General features: G+C 36.2%; 1 protein-coding gene across 3 annotated transcripts in view; it reads right to left on the reverse strand.

Annotated features, from left to right (window-relative positions):
- The window catches only part of slc9a9 (solute carrier family 9, subfamily A (NHE9, cation proton antiporter 9), member 9), a 290,228-nt gene that overhangs the window by 99,969 nt on the left and 165,483 nt on the right, over window positions 1-24,776 (reverse strand). For all 3 annotated transcript variants that reach the window (XM_031902407.1, XM_031902409.1, XM_031902410.1), the window contains exon 12: window positions 17,708-17,861. In XM_031902407.1, the coding sequence (XP_031758267.1) occupies window positions 17,708-17,861 (154 nt within the window). The remainder of the gene's footprint in view (window positions 1-17,707; window positions 17,862-24,776) is intronic.

A 24,776-nucleotide genomic window follows, 5' to 3' on the forward strand; every position in this document is an offset into this window, starting at 1 on the left:
AGCAATACTTATAATTCCTGCATAGTTGAAACATATTTCAACAGTTACATTGGGCAAACAGGTCTTTGTACTTTTTAGTACTTTTAATAGTTTGAACTCCCACAGTGTCCCAATACACAAGGATTATTCATTGGTATTTGTCTTAAGGGTGTCAGCCTTATTCTGTGCTGGGTGAATATGGAATACCTATAAAACATAGCATAAATATTTATGGGTCTTTATTGTCAAATAATTACAGGCGGCTTTATTTATTAGCTGCTCTCTGCTGGATTAGCTTAAAGGCAGAGTGATTTTCCTACTGAGCGAAAGCAGCTTTGTTATTTGAAATGTAATCTGTAGCATGGATTGTGCCACAACTCACTTGCAGAAACAGATATTCAAGTAAAGTGAAAATGTAGATTTAATATTAAACTTTTCTTTAAGCATGTTAGCATTTTCAGGTATTTTAATATATATTATTTTATTATCTTTACTCCAAACATTACAGAAATATATTTTAAGATTTAGTTAGCCTATACAATATAAAATGAATTATCTTTATGATAACAGGAATGTTGTAGTTTTCTGCCCAGTGACCCAGGGCCATATAATAAATCAAATAATTAAAACAGGTTAAAACTATACCTGATTATATACTACATTGATGCAATGTATATGTATTCTGTACCTATGTTATTGTTATAGCCATAGATACCCGGCTTAACAAGGCTCAAACTCCCAGGGTTTAACCTGCAATCACAAATACCCTGAATTGCTTTTTTTTTTATTCCAAGGTGCATTAAGATGATACTAGGGTACATTAAGATGATACTAGGGTGCATTAAGGTGATACTAGGGGCTATTTAAGACCACAAGTGCATTGAACAAAGTTAATTTGAGTGCAATCACCATGTTTTTTCCCTTAAGGCAAAATATTTTCCCCCCAAATTTTAGCATTATTTTGCTCTCCAGGGAGATGCCCAATGCATTAAAATGCTGTTAAAGCTGCTGTTTTTTGTGTAATTCAGCATGAGTAATGTGTGCACAGATTCTGTACTGTAGTGACTGGTGCAGGCCGCCATAGAACTACTGAGCTGTCACCTGGTTTGAAGGTGTCAGTAGCTCCAAGGTTTGCCTGTGTCATTCAATTGAAACCGCAGGTGGGAAGGGCTGATTGGTGCCAAGCGCAACTAAACAGAAGTGCAAAAGGCTCTATCTGACACAATGGGGTTTGATGCACAACTGGCTGCAGGGACATATGCATCACTGCAACTGTGGTAGCTGTGTATTCACTGAGGGAGGCAGGTTACAATCACTTGTCTCCCTACATGGTCCCTACGTGATACAAACGGTTATTATGTGAATGTCTAGTACAGTAAGACTATGCCATTAAAGAAAAACATTGTAGCCTTATATTTAGCCTGACATTTTTTTGACATTTCAGTTTACTACTCTTATTATTGACATTTTCAGGAAAAAGAAATTGTTGCCATTTACTCTTGAAAGGAATAATTAATGTTATTGGACAGAGAGAAAATAAACAATACTAAAAGCAAAATCCTTTGTTTCCTTTTGTTAATTGCAGATGTTTAATCACCTTTTAAATTACTTTAAAGCTGTTACTGATTGGAACAGTCAATATACTAAATGTAAAACTAGAGATGAGCATAATGTGTGGTTTTGCCAGTGCAAAAAGTTTTGCATGCTGTAGAATTTCACTGTTTCTTTTTTTCACTGAAAAAAAAAAATTTTTTTGTGTGTGGAAAGAAATGCTGTGAATTTGGATTTGTTTTTTCCAGAAAAATGCATTTTTTTCATGCTTGAAAAACAGCAACAATTTTATTAGAATTTTTCTCCTAAAAAAACTGCTTTTTTTGCACTGGGGAAAAAACACCATTTGACACAAGAAAAACAGCCACTGACTCCAAAGCATTTGGCAAAATTTTAGTAAACTATAGTTAATTTTTCTGCAGTTTTGCCAATTTTTTGGCAAATTGAAATAGGGCAGTTTATATCACTAAATGTAACCAGCTTTTTTAGTACAGGTATGGGATCTGTTATCCGGAAACTTGTTATCCAGAAAGCCTTTCTCCCATAGACTCCATATTAATCAAATAATTTATATTTTAAAATTGATTTCCTTTTTCCCTGTAATAATAAAACAGTACCTTGTACTTGATCCCAAGATATAATTAATCCTTATTGGATGCAAAACAATCCTATTGGGTTTCATTAATATGTGATTGATTTTTTTAGTAGACTTAAGGTATTTTAATCTATCTGGAACACCCTTGGTCCCAAACATTCTGGATAATGGGTCCTATACCTGTATATGTAAACAAGTATACATACTCACATTTGTACATTTAAGACTCTTTTATGTTAAACCTTTCTATCTCGCTGCTCTTTACCTCCCTGAATTCCTGTGTAGAGTACACTCACTGAAGCATACAAAAAACATTATTTTGTCTAGTTCTATGTAAAAGGGCCAATGCCCAAATATTGTGCACTTTGGCCATCCAGTTTGTGCCTGTATATCATCCAACCACTTAGATTGTAAGCTCTATGGGCAGGGGCCTTCTTCCTACTGTGTCTCATACCACAGGGCACTCAAATTTTTGTATTTATACTTATTTATTGTATAACACTTGTCCTCCCTGTGTGTAATTGGGTATATTGTAAGATTGTACAGTGCTGTGTGTCCTTGTAGCACGTATAAATAAAGTTATACATACATACATACATATACATATGTGGTGTTGCCTGCTTCCTGGAATTTTACAAGTTCAGTCAGTAAAAATGATATCTGTTCGGAATTTGTTTTTGATTTTACATTTTGAGGTATCAACATGCCACACTGTTCAGTAATCCTGTTCATACTGAAAATCATACTGCCCTGATGTCCCTAGCATTCATATTTATGTTTTCTCTTTGCACGTAAGAAAAAACTCTGTGGGAGACAAAGTACTGAAACATAGAAACTTTGGTGGTTTGGAATAGAACGCCATATTTACTCATTCTGAATTAGTCAGAATGTGTAGTTTCCAAAAATATATGGTTTTCTGGTTTTGTTCTTTTATGGCACTCATAATGCAGGGAGTGTGCTTGTTTTGCATTAACCAAATAATTAGTATACACTAGTATCATGTTGGGGTCTATATATGCTGCATACTTTTATTCACACACCTGTTATCCAAAAAGCATTAAATCCATTTTAATCAAATAATTCACATTTTTAATAGTGATTTCCTTTTTATCTGTAATAATAAAACAGTCTCTACTTGATCCCAATTAAGATATAATTAATCCTTACTGGAGGCAAAACAGTCTCATTGTGTTTATTTAATGTTTACATGATTTTTTTGTAGAATCAATGGATGGAGATTCAAATTACAGAAAGACCCCTTGGAAACCCCAGGCCCAGAGCATTGTGGAAAACAAGTCCCTCACCTGTACTATGCATATGTTGTTCAGAAGACCCTTTGCATTGATATTTATGATGTTTTCTATTTATACTTAAGGTCATGTGAGAGAAATGTCACCCTAAAAGAGCACCTAACGTGACAGAGCAAAAAATGTTCATAAATTATAGCCAATTTGTTGCTTCATTTGTACTGGCAGTAAAAGAGTTCATTTATGGTGAGATTTAGGTAATGACTCAATTTCGTGATAAACTCTTTATATAAATAGGGATTATTTTCCCTGCATGAACGAAGATATTGGTGTGTGTTAGTCTGCATAGGAAGCCGGATTCATTTGTATATTTATGTTCCACATTCTTTGCTGTATAAAAGTTTAATTTCTGAAGAAAACATCAATGTACAATTCTCTTACTCAGGAAACATTATGCATAAAAGAAAAGAAAACTAAATCCATAATGTAGCTCCAATAAGCAAACAATAATACTGAGACCATTACCTATCAGTTCTCTATATTTCCTGTAATTTTTTTAAAAGCAACTGCGGGTAGATTTTAAGGAGCTGCAAGTTGTGAGAATTGTGCAGGTAGAAATAGTTTTAAGTAAATTGGATTTTCAGTAAGAGGTTTCATTATATAATGGCTTAAGGATTTCAGGGAACTGCTGGTGGAATAAAAAAAAATCTTGTCAGGAAAAACAATTGCAAATTAATGAGACGTACAATACAGCAGGCACGTGTAGAGCCAAAAGAAATCTAATTAACAAACCCTATTCCTCTTACTAAGTAATGACACATCTACAAATGCGGGTAAAATCTGTGCAGTACACAGAGCAGCTTGGCCCCAGCCACTGACAGGGCCTGTGCTGAAATTACAAATGACATATTATATTGTGTAAAAGATCTTAAATATCTTTTAGTAATTGCTGCTGATTTACTGAAAGAGAACAAAACTGGCACAGAGATAGCATTCACTACAAAAACCTGCCCCCCACTAAAAACACAAATCTCAGATTTGGCTTCTTCTCACTATACAGGTATGGAACCGGTTATTCCAGATAAGGGGTCTCGCGTAATTTGGACCTTCATATCTGAAAAAAATCATTTTAACATTAATGAAACCCAATAGGATTGTTTTGCCTTCAATAAGGATTAATTATATCATAGTTAGTACAAGGTACTGTTTATTTATTACAGAGAAAAAGGAAATCATTTTGAAAAGTGTGAATTGTTTGATTAAAATTGAGTCTATGGAAGATGGCCTTCCTGTAATTTGGAGCATTCTGGCTAATGGGTTTTCAGATAACATATATTATGTTATACCTGTACTAATAATATGATCCAAAATAAGCTTATATACCACCTATAACCAAAAAAAAAAAACAGAAATTCAGCAATGCCAATAATTATAAACATCATCAAATAGCAACCTGGTGCCAGCCCTGGCATGAAAGGAGTGAAACTGCAACAAAAGGTATAGATCAATAGGCCCCTGCTAAATTATCTGGTTAATTCTGAAGCCTCTGAACCTCCCCATCCCTACACTGTTTAATTCTCAGCCAGTTCTCATTATGCCTAAAGGTGGCCATACACGCACCGATATTATCGTACGAAACCTCGTTTCGTACGATAATCGGTGCGTGTATGGCATGTCAGCGAGCCGACCGATATCGCAGGAAGCTGCTGAAATCGGTCGGCTCGCCGATCGGCCAAGTTAGAAAATTTTGATCGGGCGCCATAGAAGGCGCCTGACCAAAATTCTCCCTTCAGAGCTGAATCGGCAGAAGGAGGTAGAAATCCTATTGTTTCTACCTCCTTACCTGCCGATTCAGCCCTGAATGGTGTGTGGCGGATCTGACGATGTTTCGTGCGACCGACGGTCGTACGAAACATCGTGAGATCGCCACGTGTATGGCCAGCTTTAATTCCAGAACCAAAGGAACCCTTCCATGAACCGAAGTTCACATTGCATGACATGGGCAGGGGCCAAAAACCAATGGGAGGGCAGGTGGGACTCCATTTTCTGTCTCTTAAATAGATGCTCGCTCCAACCCCAAATGCTACATAAATAAGCCCGGCAATTAACCCCTGCCTGGAAGTTTTGTCCTGCCCAGTCATCAGCCCTCGGTCAGCAATTGCTGTCCCGGCTTCTCTTTAGTGAGGTAGGTACAGGCATGGGGACCTGCTATACCAGACCTGGGATTTTCTGGATAAGGGGGCTTTCTGTAAGTTGGATACCTAAAGCCTACTAAATAAATAATTTAAATCATAAATAAACTTAGTAACATTGTTTTGCCTCCAGTAAGGATTCATTATATCTTAGGATCAAGTACAAGGTACTATTTAAATATTACAGAGAAAAATTAAATCATTTTTACAATTTAAAATTATTTGATTAAAATGGAGTCTATGGGAGACGTCCTTCCTGTTATTCAAAACTTTCTGAATATAGGGTTTCCAAATAACAGGTCCCATACATGTATTGCAAATGTGTGACATCACAAAGCTATACTTTGAAAACAACATATCTGCCCTATTATATCCTATAAGGCTGGGAGTTATTTACTCTGGATCTGGTAAGCAGAGGCCCCTGCATTTCTACTGTGTGCTAAACAACATGCCATTAACCGGCTCTGGCACCTACCAATGTTACGGTTTCCGGCAAAGCCCAACTTTATATAGAAGTACTGAAACTACTGCAAAACACCATTCGTTTATTCCTTCCATCTACTGTTATTCATTCTATGGACACGAACAGCCATTACTTGATAATAATCACTGCATAATTTATACAAATCATAAATACGAATATTATAAACCACCATATGCCCTTTGTAATAATATATGCAAATGTCTGCATCAATATCAGTTTCAAATTAAGGATGACCGCGGGGGTAGAAACATTCATTTCTAAATGAATGAGGCTCAGAAAACAAAAAGAAGCTTGGGAGAAACACAACGTCTTGCTGGAGATTATACAAATGTATTTGCTTGTAGATTTGCAGACTGGCTTATTAACTAAAGGAACCCAATTAAAATTCAGCTTGTCAAAAGAAGGATTAGATTGTGTTGGTTTTAGCTTCCAGTACTTAATAATTTCCTATATAATTATGGATAGTGATCCTCATGCTAAAACTCGAGATGCGGCATGATCTGTAATCATATATTTGCTTATTTTGCACTCTCCTGTCCCCTAGCATAGTAAAGCATAGTTAAAATATACAATTTGACAGGTCCTCTTGTTTATTTATTGGTGATTTTGAGAGGGGTTGTCTGGGAAAGTGATAATATTTATTAAGTCTTCTGAAAATAACTAGGCTTGTGACAAGAATTTTACAACTGGAAGCCAATAAGCAAAGAAGAGTATGCAGGGAAATAACCATGGATAAGGTAGATTCAGAGGCTCATTTTGGGGGGCCTGGGGTAAAATATGGTTAAATATGTGTGCAGAAAATATCTTATGTCCATAGGCATGTGGGGGAAGGGGACCCCTAAACCTTATAGTTAAAAAATGTGAGTAATCATTAAGGGTACGTTCACCACTGAATTGACTTACAACAGGACGTAGACAGTGACATTCTGATACAGTTTGGATTGTGGTTTTTAACTGATTTAGATCTTTGTTCAGCAGCACTAGTTTGGAATTCTGGAACTATCTGGGGTTCAATTTAACCTAACAACCAAACAGTGGCTTAAATGAATGGATGATAATAATACAGGTATGAAACCTATTATACAGAATGCTCAGGACCTCAGGCTTTCTGGATCTTTCCGTAATTTGGATCTCCATACCTTAAGTATACTGAAAAAATATTTAAACATTAATTAAACCCAATAGGATTGTTTTGCTTCCAATAAGGATTGCTTATATCACAGTTAGGATCAAGTAAAGGTATGAAATCTAAAGGTATGAATTATGTGATTAAAATTCAGTCTATAGAGATGGCCTTCCTGTAATTCAGAGCTTTCTGGATAACAGGTTTATGGATAACAGATCCCTTACCTTTACTAAATATTAATTTTCAAGTTAAGTCTTTAAGCTAAAAAACGAATACAAGATAAAAGTCAAAAATGTGTTTCTTTATTTAAAAATACTAATACATTTTTTTCCTATTTTTCAGTAATGGGTTCCCAGCTTTCATTACTTTGCCTGTCAACCTAAATATTATTAGAAGCCCTGTCTTGCTGGCTTCTCAGAGAGATAATAACATTTTCACAATTAGCACCATTGTAACATTTCCTAACTCTGGCTTTTCAAACTGAATGCGAGTCAGAAGGTCCCTCTTTTTTTCTGGCAAATAAATAGCTTCCAAGCACAGCAAATAACAGACACGGAAGCTAAAGTAAGTGTAGCATTCAGTAATTATGCACTTTAAAGAGCTTTGAGTGTCAAAAAGAGAAAAATCAGTCAAGCACTATAAATGCATTAAACTCTAATTATCACTATTAGTCTTTTGATGGAGCTGGGTCAGTCTAAATTACACTATTAGAAATCCCTAATGTATATATTTGAAAAAGCCAGCTATGGTACCTATGCCAGTCTAGCTGTGTGCTCTGCCTCTGAACTGAACCCTGCCTGTTATTTCTGCAAGGAACGGTTGTGGCAGTAGCTGGTGTGTTATAGGGCTGCCTCATTTCACCAAGCATTCCTACCCTGCTCAATACCAGAACTGACTGGGGGCCATTCCACCCCTACATTTTTAGTAAAATCTAAAAGCCCTGTGCAGAGTAAAAGTCTTAAAAAGTACTGAATAAAATAAATACAATGCAAAGTGAGCAACCATGTGTTGGCATACAAATGTACAGGGTTCATTTACCAACATTGGGCTAGTATTTCCCAGTGCAGTAACCTTACCTCGCAAAAAAACATGAGTGATGCCAAATGATTTTACCCACTGAGCTAGAACTGTATTCTGTCCAATGCAAGGCTCTCGTGGGCAGGGCCCTCTATACCAACTGTATCAGTCAGTATTTGTATGTAGTCTGTAGGCTTGATATTTACACCTTTTTCTATTGTATAGCTCTGCTGACTATGTTGGCTCATTATAAAGATTTGATTACAATACCAATAAATGTGACCATATCTAGTAACCCATAGTGACCAAACAATTGTTATTTTTACAGCTGACCAGAAATCGCTAATTGGTTGTTACGGGTAGCAAACTTTAGCAAACATATTTCCAAGGAAATATGACAGATTATGGGGAAGTAAAGGCCACTGTATCATTTATAGGCAGGCACCTACGCACTAAATAGCCAGAGGAACAGTATTTATGGTTTCTTAGGGTTGACTGGTATCCCTTCTTTACCCAAGTTTCATTAACTTCCACTAGGTTAAAAATTATTGTTGTGCCTAGCATAGCTTTGCCTGCCAGCAGATATACTGTATGTCCACCAAGTAGCCTTTCCAGTGCTAAAATGAGACATGAGAACACAAAACAGATGGAGACATTTTTTTCCACTACGCATGCCCTGCAAAACAGGGGTGTACTTTCTTTGCTTATAAAGACAAAGCTGTTTACTGCTGCAATTAGCAGCAGTAAAAGGTTAAACCAGATTGAAGATTTAGGATTGCTCGAGCCTTTCGGTTCGAGAAATAATAAAGGAAGCCCTGTGTGAGCTAAGGCACAGGGTGTAGGGTCAAAAATACCTTGTTTTTGAGTTTTTTTCCCTGAGCAGATATTATTAAATAACTAAAAGTTTGGCAGCTTTTAGGTGCCAAATGTTTTATTTAAAAAGAAAACCCAGCTCAGAGAAAAAAACCTCAACTAAAGCTCAAACGGGGCTTCCTTTATAATTGCTCCACCCAAAGGCTTGATCAGTCATAAATGTGCCCTTAAATGTACATTTATCATCATATTTTAAGAATATTTTAAATAACTACAAAATCTCTTTTATCAGCTTTATAATAGGCAGGCAGTATTTTGAGGGTGCTTTGTATGACATTTAATACATATGGCCATATTAAATCCCTACCATATAAACCACATAAAAAATAAACCAATAAAAGTCTTTGCCCTGCTGCATGCATGTCCCAGATTTAAAAGAGAAGGAAAGTTTCAATCACTAGGGGTTACCAAATATTAGGCAACCCCAGTAATTGTAATTACTTACCTGATACCCTGGGCTGGTGCTCCTGCATCAGCCTGGGGTACTTGGGAAGAGAGACCCTTCTTCTGTCATTGAGCTGAGCTTTAACATAAAAGTCAACATTTTCACCCCCCCCCAAATTTTGAAGAAAGGGAGGGAGGAAAAGGATTGCTCGCAGGTACCCCATGCTGGTGCAGTTTTCTGCTAACAGGCCCGAGGTATCAGGTAAGTGATTACAATCACTGGGAATTGCTTAAAATTTGGCACCCCCCCCTCCCCCCCAGCGACTGAACCTCTCCTTCTCCTTCAAGTGGGGCTGCTTCTATAAAATAAGCAAAGATAAATTCAGGCTAAAATTCTCTTTTAGTTCTTATAGCTAAACAGCAGACAAAATTCAAAAGCCCATATTATGGAGATATTTTAACATAAATAAATAATGCTCTAGACTAAATTCAGATGGCACTGACAAAGACATTTCTCCTTTCACTGCAGAAATGGGTTTATTAAAAAAGACTTTGCTTCTTCTTTTCCCGTTGTTATATTTAATTTCTAGCTGAAAAGCAATGCAGATTCAATATGGGAAGGAACTGAAATGTAGTTGTCTGTAGTTTTGTAATTTAGTAAAACCTGCATTAACCCTAAAAAATGTTTCTCTCTGAATTTAATTATTAATTACGAAATGACATACATACTACAGGTATGGAGCCTATTATCCAGTGCTTGGGACCTAGGGTTTTTCAGATAAGGGATCTTTATATTATTTGGATCTTCATATTTTAAGCCTACTAAAAAATTAATTAAACATAAAATAAACTCAGTAGGATAGGTTTGCCTTTATTAAAAATTAATTATATCTTATTTAGGATCAGGTACAAGTTAGGATCAGGAACAAGGTACTGTTTTATTATTACAGAGATAAACCAAATATGCTTTAAAATGTTGTATTATATGATTAAAATGGAAAATTAACTTTACATTTCCTTTATGGATAACGGGTTTCTAGATAACGGAAATCTCTGAAGAAAGCGGCTCGCAAAGCACCATGGTCAGCCAGAAAATGAATAAAACTCGAACTTTATTTACATTCTTAAAAACCCAGAACGCCTGTAGTATGTAGCTTGTTAGGGCACTTGCTGAGAAGCAATTTATAGCGAGTGGTGTCTCGCTAATTTAGCAGAATTACTCACTTTGAAAAAAGCCAAGCATTTCTCCTAATTTATTAGAAAAAACACTTTACAACCACTGTGTTTTATATATACACTAAATAAACTCATTTTAAAATTGTAATAAACTTGTTTTCACGACTGTCATTTACTAAAAAATCTTAAATGAAAAAGCATGTGTAGGAAAAGTTGCAGCAAAGTTGTAAACGTGTCGCTTGGAAACGGCAACTTTTTTGAATTGTCACACACACACACAAAAAAAAAAAACAGGCAAAAATTTGAAACCTTTAAGTTTCGAAACAAAAGAAGGATCCTCCAAGGAAGGGAAGGAACATCTGCCATTGACTTCTATATGAAGTTAATTGCTCCCTAACTGTTACATAAAGTATGTAAAGGAATGAAACCTTTAACAAGGGGGTTCATTGCCCTCCCTTGCTTGGCAAAGTTTAATTCATGGGGCTTTCCTTGTCCTATAATAAGCTGGAAATATTGCGTTTCAACTAAACGTTCAACTAAAGTGGCACAATTGAATGGAAAAATTACGTTACTAGGAAAAAAAAATATCAAACTTGGGTTTGGAAAAGAGGTGCTTTTGAGGGCACATTCTAACTATTAACAAGTATGCTGGGTGTTACTATAGACAGCAGAGGCCAACTTTACATCAGGATTGAGCCCTTTATCTGACAGGAAACAGAGTTAGAGCTTAACATACATTCAAGTGCCATTGTGAAGATAAAACAAGGATTCTACCATAGAAACACCAGGCTGCCATATAAGATTAGTAACCTGCAACAAATCTGCTCTATCACAGGTAACTAATCACCTTCAAATACCTTCCCACCGGTGATAATGTAAATCACCAGTGGGAAAACATATGTGTCACTTAGGCCTCATGAGTCAAGTTTGGCCAATTTTGGAAACCTGAAGCGGCACATATGTTTTCCCCCCAGTGATTTACATTATTGCCAGTGGGATGGCATTTGGAGGAGATTAGTCAACCGCGATAGAAGAGATTTGTCACAGGCAACTAATCTTGTGTGTCAGGGCCCTTAGGAAAGAGCCTCTCTATTGACTCATAAGACATTAATTTCACAAACCAACTGTAATGATTTTAGAAGATAAAACAATTGATAAACTGCCCTAATTTCTCAGTGTGACCATTACTCTATGCAGATAGAAATAAGAGATATTTAACTTGATTCACTACAATTCGGAGAAGTTTTTTTCTGATAAATAGGAAATGGTTTGTAAGAAATGGTTGCCGTGCCATTCAGTCAATAACAGGGAGCTGTACATCGATGTAAACTACAGGGTCTTATCTAGTGCAGGGCATTCTCTGCAAAGTACAGACCATGCATGTCCAAAAACATTATGAGGTAAGGAAGGCTGTCAAAATAAACCTGTAATGCTTGGTCACTGGTGTTCTTGACACCAGGGTTGTCAGATATCTTAGAAGAAATGAGGCCATTCCGTGCTTTGATGAATCAGAGTTGCAGAATTTATGACTTTCTAAGAACAACAAGCTGGAGGTGAAGGAGTAACCTATTAGAATGATTTTGAAAAAAGGCAAGTACAAACAGGCAATGATATCTTCAGTACAATAGGGGTGGGAGAGGAGGCATTACATTGATCAAAAGACAAAGACCTGGACAAAGCACAAGCTTTCATATTTCATATAATCTTTTAGCCAAAGAAAACTAAGGTAATTATGAGGTAATCACAATCCGTAAAAAAATGCACCCATGTTCTTCAGTGAATTTTACATTTAAGTTATTAAGATTTAAGTTTATTATTGATGACTTCTATTAAATCCTTTACATGTACCACACATCCTTTTAAAATAAATAACAAATCATTTATGAAGTGAGTGTAGAATCATCACACACACACCACATTCTCTTTCTACATGTACAAGCTTCTAATACCCCGGTCATATGGAAAGCAGAGTGTCATTGACGGTTGAGGGGGTCTCCTATTCTTGTCCAGCTCTCCCCTTTTTCTCAGACATGTCCAGATAAATATATGAGCTTTCTCATGCTGTCTCACTACAGTTTCATTAGGTTCTCACTAACCTGTCTACACACTCCATTTCCTTAACTGGCACACCAGTGCCTGGGGGCTCTTCCCCATATTCTGTCTCCTCTTTCAGAAACAGGCTGTACTTGCTGGTTACCCTAGATACTCTCACTCCTAGAGTGAACTAATAATCATTTCTCTATCTAACCCTAGCAAGGGGCAGCTTCCCACCTGGTCTGGTTCGACATTGTCGGTTTCTCCTGTTGATGTTATTAGGCCAAAGATGCATCTCCTTATTTAGGATTCTAAAGGGGTATTTACCCCTACCTTGATGGTTGATGCCACCTAGTGACCAAGCTAAATAATAAAAAATAATATTTCACCTCCTTACAAGCATGCCATGTAGATATTAGCATAAGAGCAAATCTGTTGCCCATCATTGTACCATTGAGTTGTAAGTAAAAAGTGTTAAGATGTACAAATTGTACCCAATACTTTTAATTAGAAATCCCTGCACGTTAGCTGGAAGGGTAACTTCATCACAGTTTACTTTTTTACTGTCTTTTTATAGTGTGTTATACTTGTATATAATGATGATAAATCACATGTAACCCATAAAAATTCTTCCTCCCACTTCACATCAAATAATTTATTAAGGAGGTGTATAGTGTCGCGTAAATAAGATACTAAGATAAATTATTTGATTCAATACCCGATATAATTGGTCTACCTGGAGGATTAATCTGACACTTGCTAAGTGGTATATAGTATATAAGTATTGTTTTTATAATTATTTAGATATTTTATATAAGTATAGAATTATTTTATACATATTTAAAATATAAATATTATTTTTAATTATATAATTAATAACTCCAGTCTTTTTATCTTTGACATCTTTTAATAAGGAGTTGAGTTCTTTACTATATCTTTTATTCGGATTAAAGCCCAGTTTAGCAATGGAAGTGTCTTCAATTGTCTCATTGCTTCTTTTGTATAATCTTCCCTCTGTTGTATTACTATCCTGCCCACTTTATTGACTGATTTAATGATGATTGTGTCATCTTCCATGAGGTCTTATTGGGCTACCCCCTCCTTTTTATTTAAATTATCTTTTTGTTTCCTAAAGCTGGCCATACACGCACCGATACTATCGTACGAAACCTCGTTTCGTACGATATTCGGTGCGTGTATGGCATGTCGGCGAGTCGACCGATATCGCAGGAAGCTGGTGATATCGGACGACTCGCCGATCGGCCAGGTTAGAAAATTTTGATCGGGCGCCATAGAAGGCGCCTGACCAAAATCTGCCGTCAGGGCTGAATCGGCAGAAGGAGGTAGAAATCCTATTGTTTCTACCTCCTTATCTGCTGTTTCAGCCCTGACTGTGTGTGGCGGATCTGACGATGTTTTGTGCGACCGATGGTCGCACGAAACATCGTCAGATCGCCACGTATATGGCCAGCTTAAGAATCGACTTTAATCTTGTTAAAATCTTCCTGTACTAATTTGTGTTACATCCTAATGTATTCTCTCTGAGATGTTTTAAGGAAAACTTGGTCTTATTGTGTTTATAAACCTTTTAGCAGGAGTCTTTTCAGTTTGTTTATTGTTTTGTATTGCTTCCCCTGTATCCTTTAAGAAGTTATGTCTTTTTAGGGTTAACGTATGTATACATTTTTGTAAGTCTATATAGAACTCAAATTTATTGTCAGCAATAGGGCAAACTTCAAACGTTTACTTGCACACTAGCTTTTTATTCAATACTGTTTTTAGATAGATTACAACTTTTGCAGGTACTTTCCCTCATAATATTCTCTTATAATACATAAAAAATAATCATTTCTTAACACTGGCCAGCATTAAGAGAGAAAGTCAAAAGTCAGGGCAGACAGCAATCATCATAAATCAAGATCCAGGCAGAAGGTTAGGTCATTTACACCTGAGGAAGGTATTGGGAGATTTACACCTCTCTAAAATGTTGTGTATGGGTATGATTATGGTGTCAAGCTGAACTACACACAATGAACCCTCTCTTTTGACTTGGAATTACATATTTTTTGTCCTCGGTTAGGGCAAGGGGGAAAGGGATGAAACTTTTATTCAGGGTAAGAGACAAAATTAAGGAATGCAAGTATAGAGAAAAAAGATATCAGAACTGAGAGTACTGTAGGTTGTTATTAACACTACAAGAAGAACAGGAAGCTTGAGTCTCAACAAAACAGTAATTAAAAGCACTTGAAACACTTAATTTCCAACAAGTTTTTAATAACGGTCCTTTTTCAATCTATTTTTTGTTGAGTTAATTCTGCTGTCATGTTTTTTAAATACATGTTTGCAAAGTTTTGTGATTACACCTTTTATAGTTTAATTACTATGAAGCATATTATACCAGTTGGATTAAGAGTAATCTTCCATGTTTTCTGCTGAAGAGGATCAACCTGTGTATGGTATATGACTGTGAATAATACATACACATTATATGCTTGTTTCAGTAGGCAGTATGTCGTGCCAGCATTGTATTAAAAGTCTGAATTACTTGTGAATTACTGGTAAATCTACTAATGCACAGTAAGCCACCATCCTATCTTTTTCCCATTGGAATTACAATACTGATGCCATTTTCCACTGAAGCAAAACTTTTATCAATTCCCTCTAAGCGCAGTTACAGAATGTTGTTACGAAGATTGAATGCACTATGACTTTCAGTGCAGATTGGCTGTCTTTTAATTAATTTCTTGCCCGGTTGGCTACCCTGCAGGAGATATTGTTTAGCTGGAATTTTGTTTTCTATGCGAATGCCTCCAGGCTGGTCATGGTCTAATAAGGTCACAAACATAAGTGGATGTCAGTAATCTGTTTTCAGTTTACAGCAAGCAGGGATTAAAGAGCGTTGTAGGTTGTGAACTAACAAAATGAACATCACAGGTCAAATGATTATTTAACTGAGGGGCATTCTTGGTTTACAGATAAACCATTTAAATGTAAGGGAGGAAGGAGAAAAAGGGATAACCTAACCAAAAGAATGTGCTCAGAATGTTTCTGCTCAAAGCTTTGTCTTGTTACAGTTTGCTGCCTCTTGTTTCGCTTAAGCAAGATCATTTCAGAAAGATGTATTTGATCTACCAGAAATGGAGACAGCATTGTAGAGGGTTTGTTACTGGCTACACTATTTTTCTTTTTCTGTCTTGTACTTCCGCATATAAGCTATATAAATACCATGGTAATAAAGTACAATTCTAAAGGTCACACAAGGTGTATAACAGTGAGATAAGGGAATCACTTTGCTGCAAATAAAATACAGTATATTATAAAGTATGGCTACTGCAAAACTGATGTTCCAGTATAAAGCGTTCCATTCCTAATTAAACATAATAATATGCAGTTTCCCATGACTGATTTACTTAAAATGATTTATGTCGACAATATATTCTGTTAAAATTATACTATACACTACACATTTTTAATTATAATTAAGGTTAAAAGTTTAGCAAGGTACTTATCCTCATAGGGGGATTAAATGCATTTTGTTCACACAAGATATTTTTTATTTTTAAATGTTCCTGTATTACTAAATTTATTTTGTACAGGTTTCTCTTACCCTACAACTTTTGTTATGAATTCTCCCACATCAGTTTGCTTACAATCACTTTAAAAGTTATATAACTGTAGGAGTTTGCCTCTCTTTACTCCTCTGCCTCCCTTGGCCAACCCCTCTGCCCCAAGCACATCCTCTGTCCCTTCCTCACACTCCAAAATCTCTGCATCCCAAACCCCTTTGTTTGTCCCCCTGTTTTCCCTGCCTCTTCCTAGGTGTTCCTCCCCTTTAGTTACATTAAATTAACTAACTGCCAGTGGTCTTGGCCAGCTCAACTATAATTTCTGGGCCCAAGGTAGCTACCTGGAATGTAGAATAAAGTAAATAAGGCAATGTGAAAGATTACAGAACAGTGGATTTCCTAAAGTATACTATACAGATCTATTTTATTTGATTGTAATGCATAATACCCACAGGTTGGCTACCAATAACAACCCAGGTGGGCTAGGACACTAGGGAGACAGCATGGACTACATATAGTACAGTCAGTTTTCAACGCAGCCCAGAAACACTCTAAGAGCAGACAAAATGAAATCATATATAATTTTCTACATGAATTTCAGTACATGTTTATCTTATCACTGTACCCTAATATTAACAAAATAATATACCAAGGTGGATTAAGGAGCTTTATAATCAAAGTTACCTGTGCTGGGTCATTCGGGAGTGACAATTTGTGGGTTTTAGATTTGCTCAGATTGTAAACATATTATAAAATATATATATAATATATACAATCCCTAATAAAAAATGCTTTTTAGTGTCACAGGTGCTTATTTATCATTTGAATCTAACTTTTTTGAGGAAGAATTACTGGAAAACTATCCTTTGATTTTGTAAGATTCATGCCTTTTACACCTGCCCATTTAAGACAATTATTTAGGTTTTACGATTTAGTATTAATTGGTTATGATAACTCTAACTAGTGAGCTCTGTATTACCAGATATACGAGGGAGAATAAATTCCTAGTAAAGTAGTGGCCAAGACTCTGACGGCTAGAAGGGTTATACATGCTATTACATTGCAGTCGTGTAGCAATAGACTTGAGGAAGAAGGTTGTGGGGGATTCAGGAAACAGGGGGGCCCCCGTCCTTTCACCCGCTCTCTCGGTTTGCATATAAATTCCTGCTCCCTGTCCACTCTTACATAGGAGAGATAGGGCAGAGAGCTATGCAGGAGGAGGCTGGAGGACGAGAGAGAGTGTGGGTGGAGTGAAGAGGGCCAGGGGCTGGTAGGGTTTGCTACTCTGCACCGGGCCCCTCTGAAGATTTTTTTGCAGGGGGGCCCAGCCCACAGTAGTTACACCCCTGATACAGTGTCGAATAACTAGCAGGGCTACCAAACAATATAGACACATTTATTTTCAATTGATTCTTAAGGCTGGCCAACATTAGGATAGATAAGGAAACAAAGCTAACATAATACAAATAAAAAGGATATTAACCTGATTTGAAGCCATGTCAGCATTGGTGTTGTGCCTCCTCCAAAGATCCACACTGTGAAAAATACAACTAGTAGTGTTGTAGTAAACATCATTTGTTTTGGTTGTGAATCTGTGTCTCTTATAGCCAGGGCAAAGGCTATTGCACCACGCAAACCTTGGGGAAGGAGAGTACATGAATATTAGCGTCACCTCTGATCTGACATTCAGGCACTGTATTTTCATTTTATCTAAAGAGCCATTAATACATAAAACTGTTTGTATTGTTACATTCATAGACTGTCCTCATACTTGAATGTGAGTTGCGATATCATGGCAATCATTAATGGTCAGGTCGGGAACTGTCTCATCTCTTTGCCATGCCTTAATGCCACTGCCTTATTGTTCACCTCAATGTTCTATTTTTATATAGTTTTTATAATATTTACTTGCAATTTTTAAAAATGATCTTCAAAAAACTATTTTCTTGCATATTCACTAAACGAAATAGAGCAGAAACACAACAGTTTCACAACACAACAGTTTCTTGGGGTGAAAACAATCTTTTGTAATCTAAAATGATCTATTCCAAAGTGGTAATTACCTGCCTTCAGTTATTTTGCTGCAAAGGTGTTGTACCAGCTGACACGTTAGATAGTTTTAAGATAAAGTTGGGTGCCATTTTAAAAAGTGAGAAAATACAAAATTTACAAAAATAAATATTAAAAAGTTAATTCAGGGACTGGTCTGATTGCTATCTTAGAGTCAAAGAAGATATCTTTCCCTCTTGATGAACATGAGTCTTTTTTCAACCTCATCTACTATCTATGGACATTGTGTATAGTGAAAAAGGGGCTGTTTAACCTCAAGTAGCTGAATTTTGGTAGTTGTGACTGGATTCTGAATCACTATACAGAATTACACAAGTTTTTGACTAGTTACATTTTTCCAGGTACTGCACATAACTGCACGTAATACAGGCTTGTAGTTTTGATAACCTTATATTATTTCTTCTAAATAAATCTTTCTTCTTTTATTTAGATAGAAGACCGTGACTTACAAGGCTTATTGAGTAATAATATTTTAAGTGGCTTAAATCAAAGTATCAAAAATTCATAAGGGAGAATGCCGCTGAACATTAGTATAATGCAAAATGGTTTTATAACACAACATTATTTCATCTGAAAGGCTTATATATTGTGTACTGAGCCAAAGGTGGTTCAGCATTTGTACTAATAAAACTATTTACAGAGCTCTTTGGAAATCTTTACTAAAACCAGACATTTTATATTTTGTTATCATGTAAGTAAATACAGCAAAGAGGTAACTGAATCTTATTAAGCTATCAGTATATGTAAGCATGCAAAAGTCCATCCTATCAGAAAATTGTATGCACGCTGGTAAGACAGGCCATAGCCGGGCAGGCTTTCCCTATCTTAGCAACTCTGCTTAATTTTCCACCTCTCTTTAAACCTCTGTCTCTGGTCTTCTAATGTTTTCTTCTTCAAATCCTTTTTTCTTCTATTTGTCTACCATTTTTTTTCTTTCTTCTGCTTCTACACTAATCTCATAAAATCTTTTACTTTTGTAAAACTTTTGTACCATTCTTTCTCTATCTCCCTGTGCTCTTTCCTCGTCTTCTTTTCAATTTTCCCATGCACCAGTCTCTCCCCCTTCCTGCCCCATTTTCTACCCTTTGGCCACTCTCATATTTACAATCCTTGACATGTCTGTCATCTTCTTCTCTCCACATGTTCTCGCCTCTTTTTATCCATTATCAAATATCTTTTTTTTTCTTTGGCCCCCTATGTGCCAACCTCTTTTTTACCTCTCTTTTCATTTTTATGTTGATCTCACCTAATCCCCATATCTTCATTTGCCATTCCCTATGTACTTCCTTTTTCTCACCTTTTTCCTAAATCTCTGGTGTCTACTTATTGAGTAGTCAGTCAGCATTTATTGATTCCAAAAAAATATTTTTAAATCAAATGAATTGTTATTAAGTTTTATTTAATGTAAATGTATAGACTGAGGATTTCCTCTTGTAATTATTATATCCAGGATAGGAGGCATTTTTTACAAAGGTATATCCCTATAATAGTGTACTGAAAGCTCCTGCCTCTTCTGCCTTCTCCTAGTCCAATTCCTCATTATAACACATGCTTACATTGCACACAGCTAACCAAAACATTTGATCAACGGGATGTAGGGGACTGCCTATGTATCTGAAACCTTGTGCACTGACAATGGCACAAACAAGGATGCTGAAAAGTTTTTCTCAACAGAAGCCATCAGTTTTGGTTTAAACTTAATTCTGTAAACCATACAGATAAGTAAAGTATTCTATACTGACAAAAATTGTCTCTTACGGTGCTGAAGCCTTGCAAATACGTTTTTCCAGTAATTCTGTAAACCATACAGATAAGTAAAGTATTCTATACTGACAAAAATTGTCTTTTACGGTGCCGAAGCCTTGCAAATACGTTTTTCCAGTAGGCTATAATATATGTATAAGGGACCCTTGTAAGCAGGATATTGGTTTGTCAGAAAATGAGAAAATATAAAAGCTTCTGAGATAAACCTGTATGGCATACAAACGTACTCCTGCAGAACTGATTCTGAAATTATAAAGTCATGTTTAAAGTGCATGACTCTGTGCACTCTGTAGCACATACCATTACTTACTTGGGGGGGAATAGGGGTCTCCAGGAGCGTGATTGTGAATATGACATACAAAATGCAAAAAAAGGAGGACAAGAGCAAGACCAGGCTGCAAAGGATGACAGAAAAATGCTAGAAAAATAGCAGATGACTGTAGGTCATTGATAAAGACAAATTTCAACCTTTTAGAAGCCTTGAAAATAGCTGCCAGACAGCAATGCAGACAAATGAAATCGGGCTTTTTAAAAACAGATATGAGCTCAGTTTGTGCAAGGTTCTAAAAAGGCATTTAAATAGAGGCCTCTGCGACATTAAATATGAACAAGAATGATGGCTGTAATAGCAGACAACAGCCTATGGATTTTATTACCGATCACACAGCTCAGAAACACATTCATTCTACCATATGGGTACAATCATCTGTGGAAAATGGCTTTTCTGATAACGCTGTTATACTAGCCACATATACAAATGATTGCCATGTCACAAACGCTTTTATGTGGAATTCCAACAGTTCCCGAGTAGTCTTACTCAAAAGATCACAAATCTAACCCCCATTTATCACATTACCAACCCACAAAATGCATTGTAAGTTACAACCGCTGTATTACAAAAGCCGCTAGTTATCAAATACAATGCCTTGCAGAAAGTATTTAGACCCCTAACTAGGTCTTCAGTACTACACTTTTATACCTAAGCACTGAAACACCAAATTTACTTTTAATGTGCCACTGTTTTATGTTAGGGAAAAATGTTATGTACAGCTACCTTTTGCAGTAACACCAGCTGTAAGGATTTCAAATAGTGATGATCAACTCTGTCCTATTTTGCTTCATCGAAAAATTTGCGAAGCTGAAAAAAATTGTGAATCTGCGAAAAATATGCGAAATGCGGGTACCACACAACTTTTTTGATGGGCCACCTTTAAGCTGCCTATACACAGATTTTTTTCCCGATAAGCCCACCTGGAAGATATTGGATTGATTCATCATTTGACCCTCTGGCTTTGACTGGGTAGTTGCAGGACATTCTTGTTCTTTAGTCACATCGGTGTTTCCTTGGCCTTGTATTTTGAATCATTGATCTTTGTACTATATTTTATAGTTCCTTTATATATCCTGTTTTTCTTTGATTATAACAGAGCAATGATCCCAAATACAGGGCCAAGGAAATGCTGATGTGACTAAGTTAGACAAGTGATGGCAATTCTATTATTAAAATATGAAAGATCCTTAAAAGAGAAGAAAAGTCATTTTGACATTTTACTGCCAATAGATTTGCCATAATAGTGCCACCTAGAGGCACTTATCTCTCACCTAGGGAGAGAACTGCGCAGACTCTGGCCCCGGGAATGAAGGATCTTTCTGAGAGAGGAAGTCAGATACCATAAGAACATGTTTACAAAAAAGGAGACAAGAAATCCTGTGTTTCTTTTGAGAGAGGAGCAGCTTTTCTGTGAGTGCTTATGGCTGTATTTACATAGACCTTTCTGATAAAGCTTACTTAGTTTTTACCTTTCCTTCTCCCTCAATATATTTTAATATTTTTTTATTTATTTATTAATAGCTTCCTATTCAGAGCTTGGTGTTCTATTCTTTTAAATGGGAAGGTACAAATTTTAGTATTTACATTACCTTGATTGATTTCATTCATTGGATTATTGTGGTTTAATCTCATAATTGTTGTTTTAATCTACAGATAAATCATTGCAAGTCTGAACTGAAAAAGTCAGCGCAGGAAAAAGTCGCAGAAAAGTCATGAAACTACGTGTATGAATTTTTTAGAATTGTCACACAAAAAACGAGCGACAAAAATCCCAAACCTCTAAAGTTTAGAAGGAAAAGAAGGATCCTCCAGGGAAGGGAACTGACATCTGCTATTGACTTCTACTTGATCTCAGCAGGTTTTAGCAGATGAATCATCTGTTTCAGATTTTTAGCTTTAAGAAATTTAGGTAAAGGCTTGTAAGAAGAAGAAGAAGGAGAACAGAATAACAAATATTACTGTAATATATAGTATAAATAGCTATTTAAAATATTGTGTGCTGTGTGGAAAGGTAAAAACTAAGTAAGCTTTATCAGAAAGGTCTATGTGAATACAGTCATTAGCACTCACAGAAATGCTACACTGAGTCCTCTATCAAAAGAAACACAGGATTTCTTGTCTATTTTTGTGTAAACATGTTCTTAGGGTATCTGACCTCTCTCAGAAAAGTCCTCCATTCCAGGGGCCAGAGTCTGTGCAGTTCTCCCCCCTCCCATAAGAATTCATAAAACTCACTCCCCCCACCCTTTGGAATGTGTAATCTGAGCTATCAACAGCTAGAACTGCAACAGGAAGCTATAAAGACCAAGCTACAAATGGCAGCTGCAATCTTAAGCAAACACAGAAATATTCTAGGGTTCTTTACTCAAGTATATTAATGCTTTCTGCAGAATAAATATAGAATTCTAGGTGGTACTAATGTGGCGAATCTATTGGCAGTATAATGCTAAAATGACTTCCCTTCTCCTTTAAAACTTAATCTTTGAAGTAACCCCATTTACAACACTAATGCACTATTGCTATCCCTTAATGCTGCCTCTATAAGTACACCAATATAAAATGTACATACAAAGAAATTTATATAGTCACAGATATATGTCTCACAGGATGCAAGACACAATCCTAACAATACTAAATTGAAACAAAAGCTGCTTTGAAACTGCTGCAGAAATTTAGAAAATTAAAAAGGGAGGAAAAGACAAATTGTTACAATTAAGAAGGCATGTAACTGCTGATATTATATTAGCGCTATGTACTTTTTAATTGAAACAATTTGTTTCACTTTATTCCACTTTAAAATTTGTTATTATACAGTTCAAGTTGGAATAATTGATTAACACTGGATTCCCATATGCTGTTATGAGCAAATGAATAGGTGAATTTAGTAATAATACATATATTAAAAGGCACAAATTATAACAGGTTAGAAGGACAATAGGTAAGATGTTCAGTTTCCCAAGGGAACGGCAGTAGTTAAGGATATAGTTCATATTAAACAGTCGCCCCAGGTACTAATTATGGGCAGCTGCTTTGTAAGTGGATAGCTGAGCAAGTAAAGTAATAAAACTTGCCACAGCAATTTTGCAGTGTAAGCAAAGCAGGATTGTTGCTCTGTTCTGAATACAACTGCCATTGCTTCTAGCTATGGCCCCCTGTTCTAAAACATAAAGTTAACATGTGTTTAAGCTCTCTGAGTTCTTGCAGAGCTAAAATTCAGAATATTCTTGGACTGATGGAGTATCTGTTTTATCTGATTAGAAGAGACCTTTTTAGTTTCTTATAGACCCATATTCCCACTTGGGGTGAAGACTTAGTCGCTAGCAAAAGCAAGCTTTTAAAGTCCTTGGCAGCTTTTAGACAGGCATAAATGCTCTCTATGGCTTTGTTTAATGCAGGATACCGTTACGCCAATTATGTTATAACAGCTGAGACACTGAGTAGAGGAGAGCTATCCAGATATATACAGTACATATTAGTACACCATTTTCTAACTATAAGGCACTAGAAGCAATAAGTCATCATAAACCCCCAGGATATTTATAATTAGCACAGGGCAATATCTGGATTAGTTTTACATTTAATATATTTTGTTTAAATTGTGAGGAAACTTTTTCCAATTCTGCTATACATGGAGTATTACATTTGTCAGCCGTGAACACCTAGTAAAACCCAAGTGATATCAGGCCACTTGGCCACATGTGCTGGCATTTATAACAATGCAATAGCTAAATTAATGAGACCTAGCTACAAATAAAACCAAAATATAAGCCAAGTATTTACTCAGCTTGTGTGGTCCCCTTAAGGAATCAGGCTTGCTCAAGATACCACTGTGACAGGTGACAGTAAGCTTCAAATCCCAGCACTGGGCACATTCTCTGAAATGTGAATAACCTTACCTGATCTGGACAATGCAAAGATTTTAATGGTTAAAGAGGACCTGTCACCCAGACATGAAACACTGTTTAATAAAAGTTATTTTCAAATTAAACATGAAACCAAAATTCATTTTTATATTAGCACATTCAAACCCATTATAAAGGCATTTAAAAATCCCAGCTGTCAATCGTATACTGCCTGCTCCGCCTTAGACATAGAGGCGGGGCAGACAATTACTTTCCATTCAGCACTCACATTCTCCCTACCTTCTTACCATCTAATTGTGTAGCCAGTGCATGGGTATGGGTATCAGGTCCCTCATTCTGGCACATACACAAGATTTTGGGGTGATACAAAGTTTGCCTTAATAACAGTGGCCACAAAGTGGCAGCTGCCTGCTTGCTGTGATATATTCCCAAGACTGAAGGAAACAAGATTTATATCATTTATATAGTATTTGAAGTTAATTTTGCTTAACAAACGCAAAAGAAAAGAAAGGAAATTTAAATTA

The sequence above is a fragment of the Xenopus tropicalis genome, chromosome 5 (genome assembly GCF_000004195.4).
Source record: "Xenopus tropicalis strain Nigerian chromosome 5, UCB_Xtro_10.0, whole genome shotgun sequence".
Taxonomy (NCBI): domain Eukaryota; kingdom Metazoa; phylum Chordata; class Amphibia; order Anura; family Pipidae; genus Xenopus; species Xenopus tropicalis.